Source organism: Centroberyx affinis, unplaced genomic scaffold, assembly GCF_046629955.1.
Source record: "Centroberyx affinis isolate AG114_WGS23_722 - 3 ecotype Tasmania unplaced genomic scaffold, CSIRO-AGI_Caff_v1 ptg002799l_1, whole genome shotgun sequence".
Classification (NCBI taxonomy): domain Eukaryota; kingdom Metazoa; phylum Chordata; class Actinopteri; order Beryciformes; family Berycidae; genus Centroberyx; species Centroberyx affinis.
The window spans coordinates 20,681-41,962 of NW_027280946.1; the positions used below are offsets into that span (position 1 = coordinate 20,681).

Here is a 21,282-nt window from a genome sequence, read left to right on the forward strand (position 1 = left end):
AACTCAGGTACAAATGCATTATTTAGCCTTGACACCTTTTCCTACAGGGCCTTTATGAGCAAAACCAACATGGGATATTGACAGTTGCCATGCTTACCTGATTAAGAGAGTCCTTAACCGTCAGAGCCATAAATCCTAAAAGCAAGGGACACAAAGCCCTGTGAGCCACTGTGATAATGAGCCCACTGTGGAGACGCTATCCAACTGCATTAAATCCATCAGCCACTTGTTGAGTACAAGCCACCCAAAAAAAACACACACACAAGAGAGAGAAATCCACCACACTTCCTCCACTCACAGCAGAAAGGCTTGAAAATAAAATCCCACAACAACGCTTCCTTCTGCTCCTTCATCCAACAGCTAGTTTGGAGAGGGAGAATGAGGAAAAAGAGTGAGAGAGAGCGAGAAAGAAGAGCCTATAGCAGCCATCAGGGAGTCAGTTTAGTGAAATGCATACAGCTGCTCCCCTAATGCACACTGCCCTCTCCCTCCCCCTGTGACAAAGCCACCAACAGCTGAATGAGACTGCAACATTAGCATATGTAAGGGAAAAGTAGGTGGTGGTGCTGGGTGGGGGGGGGGAAGACCGCTGGGTGCTGTTGGTGGTGGTTGGGGGTGGGGGGTGGGGGGGGGTGGGGGGGTGACATTCAAAGCTTCTCTGGCTGACAGGAAAGACACGGAAAAAAGGGGGGAAAAAGAAGAGGGGGAAAAACTATTGTTCCCGGGAAAAGATGCCCAGGCCCAGGTCGACCCCGTGACCTTCCGAGTTCCGTGCGATGGCCAACATTTGGAGCGGCTGGAGCAGCGGGAGACGGAGGAATCCACTTACCCATTCCCCCTCCTATGAACTGCTCCGGCCCGCCACAAAGGTCTCCTTGACTAACCGAGTCAGCAACCATGACCACCTCAGCCACACTGAGATAAGGGGAGACAGACACGGGAGAGGGGGAATCGCCCCGCTTTCAGAAGCTCTGATAATCCCTCTATCCACATGCCATATGCTGAGCCTGCATATTTTTTAACTTTGGCAGAGGCCAGAGCAACAGACAGGCGGGGAGGAGGGAGGGGAATGCCGGTAAAAAAGGGAAGAAGGTGAGATGAAGAGTGCATGAAAAGAGGTTTTTGCTCTGCAGGACTCCGCTCTCCAATGCTCCACTGCAAACAGACGTGGTAGTAACATGGAGGTTAGAAAAGCAGGCTTGTGACCGGAAAGTCGACGGTTCAAATCTCTGGACCAGCTGGGAAAACGTGGGTGGGAAGAATGAATGAGAAACACTGTCTACCTTCTCAACAACAAAAAACATCAAGGTGCCTTTGAGCAAGGGATTTAACCCCCAACTACCCCAGTGGCCAATAGTAGAAGACTGGGGTTGTACAGGCAACTAGCAGACGTGAATGTGTGTAAGTATGTTAAAGTGAAGCAGGGCGTTGCTGAAAAGGTCAACTTTCCCTGGACAAATAAAGGGTTTAAAAAAAGAACAACTCTGTGAGATGACTGAGTGTTGATGATATAATTCTCTCCTTGTATAGCTGAACATAGAGTTTCAGTGAACTTTGCTGGAAAAACACTAAAACACTGTCGTTCTCACCACTTCCTGATGACTTGACACAAGCCCTTTGCTTTGCTCTGTCTGTTTCTAGTTGGAGGTAGGAGCGTGTTAATAGCAGGAAATGACAGACTTTAATCAAGCTGAATGAATGGCAGCAAGTATAGGTCTTTGTGCCACATTCTGCTTTGATCCAGCCTCTGCAGGCAGGTTCTCAGCTTTGAATTGACTTGAAGGGAAGGAAAGAGTTTTATTTGAAGAGCGGGGAGCCCCAGGAGGTAGCACTTAAGAGTGCTTGTCACTGCGTCCCAGCAAACAGACAAACTATTCATCAACCTACACACATGTGCAGCAGGGCCTGTGGAGAGACACACACTCCCACAAACGCTTGCTCGTTTCCACATGGACGACCAGGTCCGACGGGTAATTTACATACCAAGGGTAGTCATTACACAAACGGATACACATGCACAAGGGTCGGCATTCACAAACACTCAAAAACTTTCTTTTTTCACAGCTGATCTTTCAAACACTGCACAGAGAAGATCTACTGATTTTCTTTTTTCAAAGCCAACATATACCAGTCCAAGAAGCAGTCTGATCCAATTATCTCACATTCAACATCCTCTGGGCCGCCTATGTTGTGACTTAGCATGAGAGGCAGCCACTTCCCAAGTAATAACTCTGTATCATCACTGGAACCCATTTTGATAGGAAGGCAGCCTTGTGGGTGACTCTTGTGATTTGGTGTAAACTACGGTCAACCTGAAAAGACAACCAAACTCAGCATGGCAGTAATTACAGTACTAAACAAGTTGAAACACTGTAATGTGGCAGGGAACAAAGGCTTTGGCGTGATTGCTTCCACCAGGGGACGTTGAATAATCCACAGAGAATGAGAGACACCTGTGTCCCACGAGTTAAATCTACGCTCCCTTTCATGAGGGTGTGATGATAGCCAGGCATTTTGATGCATTACTGTCCAGTATTTTTAGTCCTACTGATAACAGCTTAGTGTGGTGAGACAAGTTCCTCCTTAGTTATGCAGAGTGGGAGAGGAGAGGAGCTGTTTAGGGAAATGGCCTGTTCCTCCTGCAGAGAGGGAGGGAGGAATAGCAGCTGGTTGGCAGCGGGCAGACACAGCATCCCTGAATGTCACTTCTCCCCCATCCACCCACCCCACTTTCTCTCTCTCTCTCGCTCCACCTTCTCTCCTCCTCTCAGTTTGTTCTGTATCTGTTGTCTGCATTCATCAGAGAGCAGGAGGCTGAGCTGTCTGCACTGTCCTCCCATGCCACTCCATCTCTAGGACAGAGGAAGAGAGGGAGGTAGGAAGAGTAGGAGGAAGGGAGGGAGGGAGCACACGAGGTGAGGGGATGGAGAGTAAACACTGCCTCTGCATCCCTCCACGTTGTTGCTAGGCAACTTTTTTCTGAATATGACAGCCATGAGTGACAACGGACCTCCCCTCAGAACAAAGGCAGAAAGTTGAGGGAGGGAAGAGAGTGAAGAGCAGGGAGCTGCAGAGGGATGAGTGGTGCTCTGGTGAATACAGGGCCACAGACACATTGTCACACTGAAATTCAGTGCAATACAGTGTAATGAAAAATTTGGACAAAATGTAGGCAAACTAATCTGGAAAGAGAAGGTGCGCCGAGATTCTCTCGGATAGGGAAACATATTTTGGGAACATCCTGTCACTGCTGGAGGCAAAATTCAAATTTTCCCTACCACAGAAACAAAATAAACTTAATTTCTCTTGCTGTGATCACACTGAACAGCAAACTAATGGATTATTTTGTCAACAAGTGGCAGCTATAATTTTGCCAATAGAACGCTGAGGATGTCTTCAGCAGTGATGAGTTTATTCAATTCTTGTTTACATTTTGCAGCGTTATGCATGCTCTTTCATTGCCTATAAACATATGATTAGGATCTGTAAGAAACTCCTGAGGCACAGCACCAACATCACCACCACAAACTATGCTAGAGCAAAGGTTGGCACACACCAATTCAACAAATCCGGCTCAGCTCAGTTGTGCGCCATACAGATGACGTCTTTCATACATAGGGCAGATAATGAGGGTTTTTGACGATTGCAGGGGCTAAAATTAGCACGTGAATAATAATCACTGGCCAGAGAGCTGCTTTTCATCGGGAGTTTGGCAGAGGAGGCTGTGCTGCATGCCAGCTCAGGGGTGCTGCTCAGTGGATGTGTGCTGAGGGAGCAGGACAGGCAGGAAGTAAAGGAAAGTTGACATTGGAAACCATATTGTTAGCAGCAGCACAGCAGCGCGGCCAGTGTTGCCAGTGCTTTCAGATGCCCATGGAGGATGCCAGATGCCCACAGCAAGGTTGGCTGGAGAGCAGGAGAGCAAGTTCAGGGGCAGCAACACTAGAAAGAGCAGAGCAGTGGAGCTGTAGTCAGATTCAGAAATGCATCAGCCTGTTGACATAGGTATGCACAGTGTGAGCATGTGCAGTACGCAGCAAAGGAGGAAAATAGAAAATCTGTATTCCGAACATGCAGCAGAAGTCTAGCCACAAAAATAACAATAACAACAACAACAAAGAGCAATTTTTTCAAAGTGAAGACTGTGGCCATCTGGAGCATATGTTCCAGTACAGCAATTTCCTCCTGTAATTAATGAAGATCTCCAAAGGGAACAGTCTGATTAAGTGAAAACTCTCCTTATTCTCCACAGGCCATGTTTCCAGCGCTCGGAGAGAAATGGCTCCGATACAATTCATGAGAACTAGGCGGCTCTGGTTTGTCATGCAGCTGGCATCTTTTTTTATGGAGTCACTTTCAAAGCTTTTCCTTGCAAGTGGCATCAAAAACATCTGTTCCCAGGGCAGCCGCCCACATGAGAGATCGGCCGGTCCTGGCAGGATGGCCAGCAGATGTAGGCAACAAGCAACATGCAAATGCACATGCAAAACCCCAGACAGCCACACTGAGACAGTTAGACAATAATATGCCAAACTCAACAAGTCACAGAGGAGAACGGAGAGGAGGACAGAGAGAGAAAAAATGGAAAGCGGAAAGGGAGGGACTGAGGAATGATGGCTGCTGAAAGGTAATAATGACAGTGAGAAGAAAGAAATGAAAGGAAAGGGAGAAAATGAATGAAAGGAGATGGTGGGTTATAGTGGGAAAATGAGTGAGGTTGAGAAGGAGGAGTGTAATAACTAGTAACGCCGCGCCAGTGTCTTCTGGCCATATTCAAGGATGCACAGTAGCACTCTAAAAACCCAGGCAGCAGACCAATTTGACCTCCATCCTGTTCAAAGCAGTGCTGTGAGTGGAGGGGCCTGGTAACGGCTGACGAGGTAGCAGTAGCACAGCCTTGTTAAGGCTGCGCAGGCCTGGCTGTATGAGATGGCTTAAATGTGCACTCTGCTGCTGCTCAGAGCTGAGTAACACACTGTGCATCATTAAGGAAGTGTGCTTAAGTACTGTCCACGGCCCTGTAAAGAGAGTGCTAGTGGGGGGAGAGTGGATGGAGGGAGGCAGTGGGAAATGGTCCGAGTTATTTCCATTCCCTCAGCCAGTTTATGGAAACATTATGGGAGCAAGGTTCAGTTCTCACGGAGGAGAACAAGACTTAGGGAGCGAGTAAGAGAGAGAGAGAGATAGAGAGAGAGAGAGAGAGAGAGAGAGAGAGTGAAGGGGAAAGCAAAGGAGAGAGTGAAAGAGGAAGAGGAGGAGGGACTGCAGAAATGCTGCTTTTAGCTGTTTTCGCTGGAAAAGACCTTGCTCTGTGTGTGTCCTTCATTGTGTAATTCTCCCTCTGGCAAAGGCCACAAAAGCCTCCATTTATCCATCCTGAGCATCTAGCCTTATTGAGGAAAGGCCCAGAAAGGCGGGCGGCCATCACGTGTGCCAGGGTGACATGGCTTTTCCCTTGTTAACACTATAGTCCTGCGCCCAGAGTGCGCCCAGCACAATCTTCGCCGGAGTGAGGGATTACTCCTGCCGACAAACGGGAGAAAAGAGGTAGTACATCTGTTCTATATATTTGCATTTCTTTGGTTGAGATCACAATGCACCACTTGACTCGATGGAAAGCGAACATTCTCAGTCAGGCGTGAGAAACCCACCCCATCAATGAGGCCTTTTTCCACTCTTTGGTTTCTTTAACCGGGGTAACGGCACATCACAAGGAGCAGCTTGCACAAAACACAATCTGTCAACTGGAGGCAGACGGGGCTAGTTTATTCATGATTCTCTCTCATCACTTTCTATTTACCCAGTGTTCTTGGGAGTAGAAAGGGAACCGAGTGCAATTTTAGGACATCGCAATGTGTGCTATTCAGCGATCTGCAGCTCTAATTGCAGAGTGAGAGGAATTTTCTACATCTCTAGCATTGAGACACAACAGCTGCAGCTGGCATGGCATGCAATGGGTGTGTTCCAGGGAGGTGTCGCAGCTAAAAGGGTGTCGAAGACCAACCTCCCACTAAGAGCCACCCACACACACGCACACGCACAGGCACTCAAACACACACGTTAACAAACACACAGTATGCTTTGGACACTATTGGCAGACTAATGACAATAATGACACACCAAAGCATCTCGTATAAGTGAGATCCAGAACGGCGAGAGCTAAAGACGCAGAGAGTTGCCCATGTACCCAAGCTCAAACATGTACTCCCCTCGCCACTGCCACTCATCAACACATCCTTGATCTCAATGATTTAGAAAGAAGCCAGCTGCCATAACCCCTCCCGCCCCCCTCCAGTCAACCTGTCACGGCTGATTATTCCCCCCTCTACCTCCACTCCTATTCCCCATCCCCTGCAAACCGTCCGCGCACACACTGATCACAACAAGTGCGTTGAGTGGAGGAAGGCTTTGAAAGTCTTTTATTTCTGCTGCTTTCTGCCTCTCCATCTTCCCTCTTTCCCCATTCCCACCTCCTTGCACTACCCTCTCACCATCCCCCCTTCCTGAATGCTAAATGGGGAAGTGTGTCCAGGGAGACGAGCGCGGATGAATTCATTCCTTCCACCAGGAGCCAAGTGCACTCATCCGACCTGACGTGAGGCCCCCAATGATCGACCTTTGACCTTTAAAAACGCATCGAGGCCAACGATCTGATGAGGCGCTCTGATAAAAGGGGGGGGGGGGGGACATGGAGAATGGGGTACAAGAAGAAATACCTCCAACACTCGCAAGGAGTTACGGTTCTGTCGCACACTGCAATATTCCCTTCTGAGAGACCTCACTGGTAAATGCACATGGGAGTCCTTGGGCATTAATATTTATGTAATTCAGAGTGACATAAAGGGAGCTGGAGTTACATACTTTAATGTATTTCCACTACACTCAAGCAGAGATCAGGCACCAGATGAAAAATGAGCGCAGGAAGGAGTCTGTCCTTAATCGCAGAGCTGGCCAGGCTTAACAACAGCATCCCAAATAAGCCCAGATTTCCTTATTCCTCACTTCCTTATCTCTAAACTGCAGCAGGCTCTGAAGAATGTCAGAAAGATGGTAGTGTTTGGAGAAAGCGCCAGGCACTGGCAGCTGTACAACTTGCGCTCAGGGTCACCAACCCAGTAGAAATGGGAGGAAAGTCTTCCACATGAACTTGTGTTTTTGACTTGGGGGGATTGGTAGATCCCAAAACAGAGTGATACATCCAGCAGGGTTAGATAAGATCTACGACTACCCGGGCCTCTGCTATAAATAAGAATGTGCTCTTAGTCAACTTGCCTGGTGAAATAAGAGACACAAAGACCAGTCAATGACTTTCCTCCATTACCCACTTAGCCTCAATACAATGGTATCTTGTGTTGAACCAGTTGATCTTTGCCTTCTGGCCTTGAAATACCATCACAGAAATATGAGTATGATTCCATAAAAAATAGACTGAGACATATTCATATAACACAGTGGTTCTCAAAGTAGAGTCCAGGGACTCCCATGGGTCCTTGTGGGGGTTCCAGTGGGCCCCCAGCAAAAGGATCAATAGTTTAATTTCACAATCTTTTGAAACAATCTCTCACTAGTACAAATTATCCCAATGTGAGACTGTATAAAAATGAGTAGTAATCATCACTCACCACTATTATCCCCCCACATAGAGTGTAGGCAGTTATACCATTCAATACTAAAGCAACAACAACCACCACCTTCCAATATGGGGCTCCCCGGGGGAAAATCCCATCAAATGGGGGCTCGCGGTCAAATGTGTCTATCCGGGGGTCCGTGGCAAGAAAATGTTTGCAAACTCTTGATATAATACACCTTGAGCCTAGCCCTGGACATGTTGTTGATTGCCTGCAGCACGCAAGCAGTGCAACAAGAAGACTCCTAACACTGAAGTCAAAGAAACAGAGCAGCGCAGATTAACCAGGGAATTGGCTCTGTTTGAGCAGAGTCGCGGGAAAAGCAGGAAATCTCCTCAGGGACCGGCGGCTCAGACTGCCTTTCACTGACAATTAAACGAAATGACAGGAAACAATTAACCTACGCTCTTTTCTCTCTTCACACCCCCCCAGAAAATGTCAAATGTCACCACCTATGAGAATGAATCTTCGTGTGTGACCTGATGAGAATGTGAGAAAGAATCGAACAACATTACCACACAGGATTACTTTGTGTTTTCCCATATGAGATCCTATTTTTTTACACACTTTCTAGACAGATCTTTGCACCCTATAGCGGCTTGATTGAGGAGCGAAGTGAAATATGTCGCACTAGATTAAATTATCTGTCAACAAGTCGGCGGCTTACTTTGACATCCGAGTTTTGGCGTTTTGTGTGCTCAGCCTCAATAAAAATCGTCTTGAGGATGAAGCAGTTAAGGGCGTTATAATTATACAACTGCTCCTGCGGTCAGAAATGCAGCACCTGGCTGTGTGTATCCAGTAGTTCTGCGTTCAGCGGTTTGGCCCATGCCCATACCGCTCAGTGTTGAAGTGCATGCTGCCTTACAGTCCTGTTTACATTTCAAAGAGGTTCACATAGGCTTTCAGTAAACACAGCCTGGGGAAGGTGGGTACTGGATGAACACACACACACACACAGGGCGACTGCTGGGCATTGTAAGAATTAGCTGCACAGAGACTTGTTGTTGGGGTCTGAACACTGTGTCTGGGACATTGTTAGCCAGGATGCGTTATGTAATCTGCTTTGCCCTCACTGCCTCTTCTTTAAAGCTGGAGTCCCATATAAAGACTAGCATTCACTGTCACATGTGCAGTCCCTCCAGCTCTGGATCCCACAGCCAGCCCCCCCCCCGCTCCCCCGTGGCTCAACTCCAAACGTCCACAGCAGCTTTCAATACACACAGGAGGGGGAGGAGAGGAGGGGTGCAGTTGATCTCCTCCACAATGACAGACAGTGCGATTACAGAAGGGAAGAGAAAAGAAAAATCAGGCCACTGTCACTCCAGATCATTATCCTCAGTCAACAGCCTTTAGAAATCGCATAAAAGGAAGGCTAGTTCAAATGATGTTGCAAAGAATGAGGAAAAAAAAACAAGTTTTGATGGAATGGAATATACTGCTCTGGCTTCACATTAGCTCTGCTTGGCTGGGCCAGCGCTCCTTAAACACATAATACTGCTGCTGCAGCCCCATGTACAAGGACAGGCCAGGCCAACATCGCCCAGCCCTGCAGCACAGCTCCTCTATGTATTAGCCTTCCCTCCCACTCTGTCTGAGTCTAATAGGGTTTCCAATACACACCAGTAACTCCAGTATCTCAGGCTTGTCTAAAACAGTCACACAGAACACCATGTCTGATAGCAGCAAGCAATGAGATCAGGCTAAAGGCGATCTCATGTACAAGTCTTTTTGTGCTTCAATAAGTGGATACATGGCAGGCTAAACAGTAACTGGTGTACATTATGTAAAAGTCTGAACTGAATTCAATGTATTGCCATGAAGTATTAATATTTTGTTTACATTTCAAGGTTGTAGATGAAGACTGTATGATGATTTCTTATCAAATGATGTTCTTGAAAATGACAAAAGGTTCTTGGAAGAAAGGTAAAATGGGTGGAATTACTTCTAACAATGTATTAATGGCTTATACGATTTTGACAATTGAATCCCCCAAGGTCTGTTATTTCAGCTTTTCATTGCTGTCAAATAAAAGAAAAACATAATAATAAGCTGCATTACACCACTTTGTCAAATCATAATATTTATTGTACTTAACGTGTGGTGCAAAGTGTTAACAATGAGAACAAGATCGTGCCATGGCCCAAGATTTGTGATCATTTTGTGATTCCTAGGATGAACCACAAGCCTTCAATAAACTGTCTTAACAAATTCTTAGCGTGAGAAATCCCCATTATAATCTGATTTATGAACCTATACGGAAACACAAACAAGACTAACATCCTCGAGCCAATTTGTTTTGTCAGCTTTTTTAAAAACACAATGACAGCCTACAGACCATGACTACACTTTCTAATTTGTCTCATGTCAGTGAGCTGGCAGCATGAAAGGAACTAACAAAAAACAGATACTTTCTCACAATTGATAAAAGGCTGTTTAGGACAGAGTTCCTTCCTGTAAAAAGGCTGATACCCAGCAAACCTGCACATTCCCCTCAGTATTGTGCACAAAGCAGACCAGGCCACCAACACAGAACAGCATGGCACAACCCAAAGCAATCTCAGACAAATAGCACATAGCAGTATTATTAAAATGCACAAAGACAGGCACACTTAATACACCACTATATCACTTCAATAGGCAGTTCAAAGTGGAGGCTATAGCTTTCGTCTAAAATATTATATATTTTTAAGTTGTATAAAATATTTGCGACACCTTAAGGAAATCTGTTCTCACAGTGTGTAGTGTAATACCTGTTGAAGCAATACTGCAGCTACTGGAGGTTAAATTGAATTTCTACACAACCTCATGCTCAATAACAGAGTGGAAGCACTGCAGTGCACTGGTGAGGTGAAGTGAAGGATACTGGCAGCAATGCCTCAGCAATGCCTCAGTGGCTTGCGCGCACACACACACACACACACACACACACACACACACACACACACACACACACACACACACACACACACACACACACACACACACACACACACACACACACACACACACACACACACACACACACACACACGCCGAGCACATTATAGCACATCTGTCACGGCTCTGCTCCATTTGACTTGTTAATTACAATCAACCTCTATCAGAAACAAGTCAGCGTACTTTTATGCTCTAAAACAACTCATCCGATGGCTATTTGCTCCTTGGCTTACCCCACGCCAATTTAACACTCAAGGACACAGATGTGTGTATGGGGGTAACAGTGCAGTATTAGCCTACATTTTATGACTTCAAGACTAGACTAGGCTTCCTTTGAGGATTTCAGTGTTTGGGTGATCATTCATTGAGACTATCCATTACAGCTTTCTCTCATGCCGCTAAAGCCCCTAGATCTCCTGCCACCTATACCAAGGTGGTAATCAATGAATGAATAGAACTGAGAGAGAAAAAGAGAGTTAGAGAGAGAGAGAGAGAGAGAGAGAGAGCATCTACAGAGGCAAAAAGGCATGCTGTCTGGACTCAGAGAGCGGCTATCACCCACACCCAGTCCTGTCTGCCCATTCAGACAGGCCCTTTCTTTTTCGCTACAGTAAGAAGGAGGTATGTGCACCAGCACTCACCAAATCCCCTCTTATCTCCCATTGGAGGCTGGCTGGGACCGGAGAGGTCAGTCGCCCCGATTGTCTGGGCCCACTGAGGGGAACACAGACAGAGTTAACCCCCTGGGTCACGACTGGTCCCTGGACTCAGTGTCCCTCGGGTTAATGACTGGCCAGCACTCATTCTCTCCATTGTGGCCCAGTGACAGACATGTAGACAAAACATGTAGGGAGGGTCAGCAACTTTCTGTGGCCTTTTCCCCAACATTCCTGATACGGACACTAATGAGTCCCTAAGGGAACAGGAGCTGCGGACATAATTCATCTTGGCGGACGCATTTTCCTATACGCTGGACTATAGCATATCCATAATGCATGAACTTGAGGTATTTTGGAGTGACATTGTTAAATGATTGGCTTGGTGAAACAAAGAGTGATCCTCCCCTGCTCACAGCTCTGACAAGTGGTGTTTGCGCTGCTGACCACAGAGCAGACCTTGCACTGAAAGGATAACAAAGAGAGGCCAAAGTAAAACCACTGTGTCCACACCAGGAACAGGGCCGGCTCCTCTGAAAAAGCCTACTGGGTTTAGAGCAAATCTGAAAGGTCGTGGTTTGTCCCCATTTTGCTATTTAGCCTTTATAATTAAGCAGTGAATACTACTGAAAAAACATGTTAATATTACGGATAACCAGGGTAGTAAGTAAATGTCAACAAGGCTCTTCAGACTCTTTGGTGTTATTCATAATGACGCTGACCCACATTTCAGCATTGTGTCTGGAGATCAAGGAGATTATCGAAAAGAATCTTGGCTGCCATTCAAATGGAAAATGATCTTATAGTTACATTTATGGTGGCTTTCAGGACGACATCTGTAAGCCACCATACAGTGAAGATCATATGGGGCTCCGTCTGTCAATCATGTGTGTAGGACTGAGCTTAGCGCAGAGGACCATGTGGGTTCAGCATTATAGCTTTAGGAGGTCATGATTTAAACAGTGTGGTCCAAGCTTGTCTAAGCTGGTCATATGATGTTTTCACTGTAACCACTGGCAGAGTGGGTAAGTGATGTGTGATGTATGGACATAATCTAACATTTCATTGCCTATTCTCTGACCTCACTGTCGCCAGCAACAAAAGAGGCTAAAACTCTTGCCATTAGTATGCAGTGAAAGCTCCAAAAGTGAAGCATAAATCGTCCAGCGCTTCTGCAGAAGAGTTATCAGGCGCGTAATCTTATCTCATCTTATCCATCCATCAGCGGTCTAGCTACGCATGAGCAGGCAATGATGGCAAAGTGGGTCATCAGAGGGCTCAACCCCGCGACCTACGCTGCCCCCGCTTCCCACCTCCCGCTCAGCCCTGCAAAAGCACGTCTGCGTGTCGCCAGAGGTTGACAGGGTCTTCGCCAGCATTTGACTTCTAACTGTCATCGCGCCATCTGCTCCGCCCAGCAGCTTCCCCTCCGGCCACAGCAATGCTGTTTCACTCGGGTGTCCCTGGCACGACAGCAGGCTACTGGGTGAGTGGCAAGACGGTGGGAAATTAAATAGCAAGGCAGATACAAGACGCACTACACATTAGCGATGGGCTGGTACACCACATCCGCTGTACACTGTGGTAAAAAACAAAACAAAACACTGTCATGCAAAACAGTGACAACACTGCAGACAATTTCTAATATCATTACTATGATTTAAACAGAGCAAAAACTGATATACTGTATGCTCAGCGTAATGTTCAATATACAGTGTAGATGCATGAGTCGGGCATGGCAATAACACTGCCATGTTTATGGGTTTGATTCCCACTGGAGCTAGCCATGCTAAAAATGTACAGTATGCACTCACTGCTCACTGCTCACTGTACTGGATGGTGCTTTGGATAAAAGCATTCACCAAATGGCATATGTACAATTGTAGGAAGATGTAGTACAACATTAAATATTCTATGTTAAATAAAATGTTATTGCAATGCAGTGATTTGGCACTAATGGCAATATTTCAGCTAATTTTACTGTGATAATAGCATTTACTAATACCATTAATAGATATTTTTGGCCAAGAGAAGCATGAAAATTTAATAACAGCCCATACCTACTAGAAACTACAGTACAGTGCAGAAATCTCTTAGCAACATGCCTTTAAATGACATACATTACATCTGACGAAATACAGTGTCCATCTGTCTCTAATCTATGCAGCAGCCTAGGCTGATCCACATCAGTAAGGTCAGATTAACCAACCATACGTCTATTCGACACAAACAAACAAATAAACAAGAAATGCAGCAGACGAGGGCAGCAATCCACAGGCCATACAATCTCATTTGTAGGCAGCACATAAAGAGTGGAAATATGGCGCTGTGGAAAGGCTGTTGGCGTCTCCGTGGGTCCCTGATGCATGACGACACACGCCAGCGCCTGAGCAAGCTGTTAAACACGCCATCTTAATAACCACTACGCCGATTACACATAAGAAGGCATATAATGTGCAGTGCAGACAGAAATGCCAAACGCCGCCCAAGAGAAGCCAACACACTGACCTTGGGCCAGTTAGTGTGTGAATGTGGGCCAGTGTGCAGTGCACCCACTGAGGCTCACCTGTTTCATTTCTCATTGGAGAGCGCTAGAAAAACACGGACATGAGAACAGAGGCACTGAACATTGTATAAATCTACAGTTAGTATCCAGGTGTCAAGATGCTTCGGTAACTATATTTCATCCTAACTAGAGGGTGCGTCATTATCTCCCACATGATTGGCTAGTATTGCTGGCACTGATGAAGCAAATAGTTATGGGCTGTGATTGGTCATCAATGTTAAAACCAATCTACCCCAATGATACACCAGTCCAAATGATCTTACTTCCCATACTCTGTGGGACTATCACTTTCTCCTTTCACAAGGAAGCCTGATTTCCTATCTTTGTCTTTGCTCTATTTCTTACGAACAGTGCTCAGTAAACCACCCACATCCATCACAGACGGGACAGACCCTTGGTGGAACATAGGGTCAATACTCTCAATCCCCCCTTTGCAACCTCTGCTGTCCAGTTTAAAAAAAACAACAACAGGCACACAAGATGAAGAGTGGCAGTGTCTCAATTGATCAATTTAGAAAAACATCAACCTAATGACGGCATCTGTGCTTTCCCTGACAGTGATGAGTGAGCCCAAAGCCATCCATAAATCCAGACTGCTATCAAAACAAAGCAAGGGGCTGGAGGAGAGAAAGAGCCTGGCTCTCACAACAGGAGCAGGCAACATGTGATTCCCTGTCTGCTGGTTGGTCGGGTTTGAAGCAACAGGATTTGGTCGGGAGGCCTATTGTGACTCGCGGCCAGCCAGACCAGACCAGGCTTCCTGATCCCAGTCACATGCAGGGGGGTGTGGGATCTGCTGGGAGGGGTGCACCGCACAGATCAGCAAGCCGCTCTGGTACAAAGGGGAAAAAATGCATCACCGCTGAACAAATGCGGCCCTGGGCCTAAGTCCTCTAGCAGTTTTTTTCTCCCACTGCGCTCCACATCATGACTACTCAGCACACCGGTAGCAAAGCACCGTGGGAAAGGAGGAAGACAGGGGAAAAGACTGGGGGACATACCAGTCAGTGCCTGGGGGGGAGAGAGAGGGGAGGGGGGGGGGGGGGTCAAATCAGTCACCTATGTTTAGTCATTTCCCAAGCCTGAGGAAAACACTACAGCAGCTCTGTGTTATGGTGGTCTGGCTCGCCATTTCTTAGGGAGGGGATCTCTGTGACACAGACAGGACGTAACCACTGTAACTCTAGTGGGGCGTCTCCAGCCCCATTGGGCCTACGCAGCTCTGCAATGATAACAGGCCTGTGGGCATGTCACAGGAAGCAGTTTCTCTGCCAGACCTGACAGGTGCCTTATTGTTCAGCCAAACACCCATTGTGCATGCAACTTTATTTTGAAAGACATATCTATCAGGCTCAATTACCCATTGTCTGGTTAGTCATGCAGAAGGCGCTGTTAGAAATAGATGAGAACCTGTTTCTTCTTCAGGGCCCTCTGTGCACCCTCATGACTGCAGAATGCAACAGATAGTCTCTATTCAAACTCAGACTGAAAGACTTTCCCTGGGCACTGCCATTATCATGGCTGCTCAATAGGTCTCTTTCTGAGAGCACATTGCTGGCAGTGGCACCTCTCAAAGAACGGTGGTGGGTAAGATATTGTAGCAAGGCGGTCTCATTTTCATCTAGTTACTGTAATTGGGGAAGATCTGGGGAGACAGCTGCCTCCCCTCCAGTAATGTCTATCGTAGAATTGCCAGGCGCATTCAGCAAGCCAAGATCTCAGGCGAAAAAAGCCCCCAGTCCAAGCTTATGTAGGTTAATTATGATATGCATGTAAATACAGAGGATAAACATCACATACTATTCTGAACCCCTAGGGAATGTAGGTTGTATTATTGAAATATTTACATGACTGAGAAAAAATGATTGCATGCTGAATTTCCCCCGTGACCTGTACAGTTTAATCTGCAGATGAATGATTTTTGCATGCATCAACAATTGTGCACAATAATAGAAAATTATTTCCACATCACCGCATATTCCTCTATGCCCATTCAGGAGAGTGGTCAGTTGAGAAGTCTGGGATTTAGATAAATTAAGTTCTACTGTAATTGCCTCCTTGATGTGTGGGCCTAGGACAGCTGGAGTTGGGCCAAACATTTGGGTGTTAAGGGAAAATATGTTAAACGTTATAACAGGCCATGAGCATACTGGGGCCATCTTAAAACACTCCTGTGCCTCCTTAGTTCAACACAGGCCCACTGAAAACTAATCTTTCCCAGACATGACACCCTGTGAAAAAGAATGGTGTCTTATTGATTTCAACGCTCCAGGAGCAGAGAACGCTTTATGCTTGATCTGTTCAGATGGGAGCTGGGAAGCCACAAAGACATAAATCCAGGGTAATGAAAATGAAGGAATGGAAACTTACATTTACACTGAAAAGTACCTACAGTCTTGTCTGCAGCTAGCCACCAGCATAGGAATGGGCCTATTTATTTTCCTTTATTGGGAACATAATTGTTGTGTAGGCTAAACTTCCTACAGGAAGACAGTAAAGGATATGGTCCTGGACAACAAACAATATTTCACTTGTTTACTCTCCCAGAGGAGCGCACACTGTGTGTTGAGGAAGGCCACAGCAGCAGACAACAATACAGCGAGACACATGCTGTGTAAGACCAGACTGACTCACATTATTAGGTCTGTTTGTGGAAAATCCAAACCACTGTAATGTGAGGAGCGACTGGTTTGGAGTTAGCCCGGCCTTACTGATAATCACCTAATGCTGCTGAAGGTATAGCTCCTGAATTTCCCCAAGGGGATTAATAAAGTGCCATCTTATCTTATCTTAGGATATTATATAAAAAAGGGTAATACAACATTAGGGCAAAGGTGAGCAGTTTTTGCCATGTTTAGACAGGTGAATAGGCTACATGTCCCATCATGGGCTTCACAGAACAACTGGACATGGCCTAGAAGACCTATAGCTGTGGATTTTACATTGGGTGGGCATGTGAAGGCTTCATTATCCATGACCAGTTGGACACTGATGTCTTTATCGCCCCCTACCGTTTCATGGAAGCACTCCACTAGGCAAATTCATTCAAAAATGATTTCTGAGCGAATCTGTTCTCAAGAATCCAACTGGTTCTCCCCCCAAAAAGACATTAAATGTTATCAAAAAATATGCTGTCAACGAGTAATATCATTACTGCAATGCAGTGTAGCATCTATATCAGAGTGAAATAATATTGTTTGTCTTATGTATATGAATGTGTTTTGCAGTGAGTGTCTATATCTGAGATTAACATGCTCCCTAGTTTAATAACAAAAAAACAAAAAAAATGAGATATATAAAAGCCAACAGCAAATTAAGTTAATCTCTTACAAAATAAACGCAGGCACACTTTATTAATAAACACACAATTGCGCTGTAGATAGCGCTGAAAGATTGTGTACTCCGGCTATTTATGTCGTATTTATGTATGTTTGTCGCTCATATTCTCATATTAGGTCTGCTTTGGTGTCTGAATGTAGGCTAACTTAGTTCTCTCTGTTCACTACTATTACCTACGGTATTTCCATGAGTTTCTATGCCATTCGCCGCTCAGACTGTGTAGCGCACCACACTTTCACTACAGCCTCACTTCTTTTTAGTTTGTTGTTTGTTTCAGACGAAAAGACTCGTAGGTCTTACCTTACAGCGTGGACGACGCTCCCCCGGGGATTAGATAATGTTAATATCGTTAGTTATCCTTTATGGGGAAAAACCAGTTGGAGCGTTGGTTGTCGGGCTCACATCTCTTTCTCTCAGCCTCCAGACTGAAGTAGCATAGACTCTAGCAATATCCATCCAGCACCTATCTCAGTGATGACAACACGCAGGCACGAGACTCCGCCCACCCGATGCTAGTAGGATTTGTCTGCCATTCAGTTGCATTCAGTTGCCACTCGCTCCTGTTCTGAGAAATAACTGTTAACTTTGATTATTGAATGGAGACTGTAAACACGTCCAGTATAGGTTAAAGGCAATTTATAGTAAGGCTGTCATGTAAACTGGTTTCAGGAGCCCTGTACCATTCACATCAAACTGACTTAGTCTATAGACACAAAGCCCTACAGTGGCACCAACTGGTGAACTGCAGAAAAGTTACTCCCCCAAAATTTCACCTGAATCTAAATCTTCCTATTCCTGCCATGCTTGCTTTAAATTAAGTAGCCTATTATAATGACAGAGTTGTTTTCCTGCAGTTGCCAACAATAGGCTATTTTTGCTTCTTTAAATTGTAAATAGCTTCCTCCTATTGTATCCGCATTTATTCCAAACTAATTAAATAAGTAACACAGCACCAAACAGTCATAGTTCAATCTAAAATCAAGGAAAGTGATACGAAGGGAAATCCTTTCGAGCGGTCTGTTTGCACCTTAAAACTACTTTTCCCAGGTATCCTCTGACCTTAAATGACGTAAAAGATGTGCGACAGCTGTTTTGTTTCCATGGAGCCGATGGAAGCTGAGTGCTCGAATTTGCGGATTAACTAACTAGCCTGTTGCTTTTTGTACGGTTATTTGGCCGTCAAAATGTCAGCACAACCAAACAGCGATAACCTTGAAACTCTGTTTTCACTTGAGCTTTTGGTGGAATATATCCGAATCGACAAAGAAAGGAAAGTTTCCGACGAGCTGGCTCTTGGAGTGCGACTGCTGGATTTCCCAACGCTGCTCATTTATCAAGCTGAGCAGAGGAGTGGTGGTATTCACCAACAACAACACCGCGGGGAGGATAACCGGGGTGAATACGCCTTTAACAGAGGCAAGTCTTGTTTGTTCAAGATAAACCTGGACTCACTGCATACCCATCTGTCAAACACCCCTCTCTATGCCATGGTGTTGGACGTGAAAGACGAGATCCCTAAATTAGTTGGGACCGCTCTAATCTCGCTGGCTAAACTGGTGGACAGAATCAGGCGGGATGTGAATGCTCATGGTATTTCCACTCCTTCTTCGCAAGGAGAAAATAAACTTGTCGACATATGTAACCTCATGGGAGACAAAATTGGGTCAGTTTCCTTGGCTTATAAACTTTCAAGTTTAGGAACTAGTTTATTGCCACATATCTCAGAAAAGAGGGTATGTAAAATAAGTGGAGGACAACACATCAAGGAGAACAGCAACGTGACTAAAGACCCATTACTGTTTGACTCTGGGCAGGGACAGTCACACAGTCTGGACAACAAGTCTGACCTTTGTAAAGACATTCAAATGAATGGACCATCAAATGAGGCAAAGCAGGACGATGCTGTTTGTGTTGCCACCCAGACAGAACACAGGCCAAGAGGCAAAGGGCATCAATCATTCCAAAGAAATGACTACAGTTTCGAGGAGGATTTAACTGTCTTCTGCCCCCCACGTCTCTTCTACAGCAGTTCTGTGGAGAAGACGAGAAAAAATGAAGGAGCGGATTACAAATTATTGAAACTAGACTTGGAGTCTCTTATGCTGGAAGATGTAAGTTCAGAGGAAGAGACGCCTGAAAACGAAATTGAAGGTTCAAGGCCTCTGATCGACCAGAGAGCGACAAGCAACCAAGAGCACCAAGGAGCGAGTGGGGTGCCTCCAAATGTCCTTGGGGAAGCCTTAAAACAGTTGCCTCTACTAAACGCTCTTCTTGTTGAGCTGTCACAGTTGAACGGCCAAAACCCACAACAGCCCTTATCTGTTCATCCCAATCTAGCCTGGATTTACAGGCCTTCCCCAGAGCCTGCAGCTGGGCAGGTGAACACAACACCAAAGGCACAAACCAAGTTGCTGCATAAAAGCAGACAGGTGGCTAGTCCCAGATTAATAGATCTTCATTCACCTAGAAACTGTTCTACTCCGAGGGTGAAGCCTGTATCTGAGCGGAGTAAACATACCACATCCTCTCATAGGAAAAAGCTAATGTACGGAACGACCAAAACGTTCCGTCTCCGGCTGAAGCTGATTCCGCCTGATCTAGCGAAACGCCACGAGTGCATGGAAACACAGACTGAAGCACAGACAAGTAAGACCAAAGGAAAGACGTTAAACACCAGTAATAAGATGATAAAGCGCACCAAAAGAAAAGCATTAAACCAGAGCTCCAATCTGGATGAGAATGTTGAGACGGTGATAAGCGGCATCACATGTGACTCTGCACTACAAGAGACAGACGCACGGAAACACAGACATGAGGATGCAAATAAATCTGTGGGGATAGTCTGTTGCAAGCAAGACAATGACTCTCAGAAGCTTTCAGGAAAACCCTCACGTTCTGAAGCGGACATGAAACGGATTCATATTCCCAGTGTGGATGGAGGAGATGTTACACAAAACAGAGACAAGAGGAGCCATCGTAGTGAATCACGTCAAACACAGCCTGAACCTGACAGGAACAGGGAGGAAATGGAAACTCCGGGAAGCAGCCGGAAATCCTCCTACTCAGACTCCAGCGGAGAGGGAGAAGAGGAAGGCGAGTACATGGATGACTTTACCAGTCTTGAGCCCAGCGACGGCTACTCTCCCGACCTGCTGAGCAGCCCCGAACCCGCTGTAGCCAAGAGGCAGAAAGAGAAGAGGCAGTCTCCCGTTTGTGGCACGGACTCGGACTCTGGGAGCTTCCGGAAAAGAGCGGTCCCCCTCCCTGCGCCCGTCAAAGCCCCCGGCTCCCCACAGCGCTCCCTGAGGGCCACGCACGTCATCCGGCCTCGAACCCAGGCCTCGGCGCTCAGCGTGTCCACCGATGTCGATGATGACGGAGACGGGTCCGCTTCCGTCCAAACCGTGCGCTCCAGAACACAGACGGCAGAGAGCGGCAGAGCAAAGAGGACCTCTGGCACCGAGAGTCTCAGATGGTCCAGAAGTGGAGAGAGCGCCTCCACCAACAGCAGCACTCCAGTTAGAGTTAGAGTAGTCTCTGCAGAATCAATATCATCCTTTGAACCACAAGAGGCAGAGGAAGGTGGAGATGAGGTGGGAGATGAGCTCGGTTCTCTGGGTTTCAAAAATAAGTACCAGCACATCTCTGAGCTCGTAGCCAACAAGCTCCCTGGATACACTGTGTAAAGAACAAAATAATCATAATCCAAAATCGTATCCGAATTGCAGCAAAATCAAGGCTACACCATTTCTGTTAATTGCACTAAGTGGGACAGATGAGTGGTATTGTTCAGATCTCACAAATGTGTAAAGTGTCTTCCCAGCAGTTATGATGTTTTACAACTTTATTTCAATAAAAATAATCTTTTGATGGAAATAATGTGTGCATTTTTGTTAGTTTACCTCTGTTAATTTACTTGAGAGTGTTGGACCGTGAAGATCTCAGCGATAAAAGAGTGATGAGAGAGTGATCATGTATGCAAACTTTTTAAAAGCACATTTCTCATTTCCATTAGCTTTGCCACACCTTGAAAGTCTCACAGGGTTGAAGTGAGTTTAGTAGGGCAGGTCCTGCATCAATACACCTCTTTTCAGGGTTTCTCAAACACCACCTGCTACTTTCCATCTGCTAATATTATTTGATAAGCAAAATA

General features: G+C 46.0%; 1 protein-coding gene across 1 annotated transcript; it reads left to right on the forward strand.

Annotated features, from left to right (window-relative positions):
- Window positions 1-18,313: 18,313 nt before the first annotated feature.
- On the forward strand, window positions 18,314-20,869 carry map10 (microtubule associated protein 10). Its single transcript, XM_071535943.1, has one exon. The coding sequence runs from the start codon at window positions 18,314-18,316 to the stop codon at window positions 20,813-20,815; it is 2,502 nt and encodes an 833-aa protein (XP_071392044.1). The 3' UTR covers window positions 20,816-20,869.
- Window positions 20,870-21,282: the final 413 nt, after the last annotated feature.

Coding starts and splice junctions, on each gene's coding strand:
- map10 (XM_071535943.1), top strand. CDS start 18,314: ATGTCAGCACAACCAAACAGCGATAACCTTGAAACTCTGTTTTCACTT.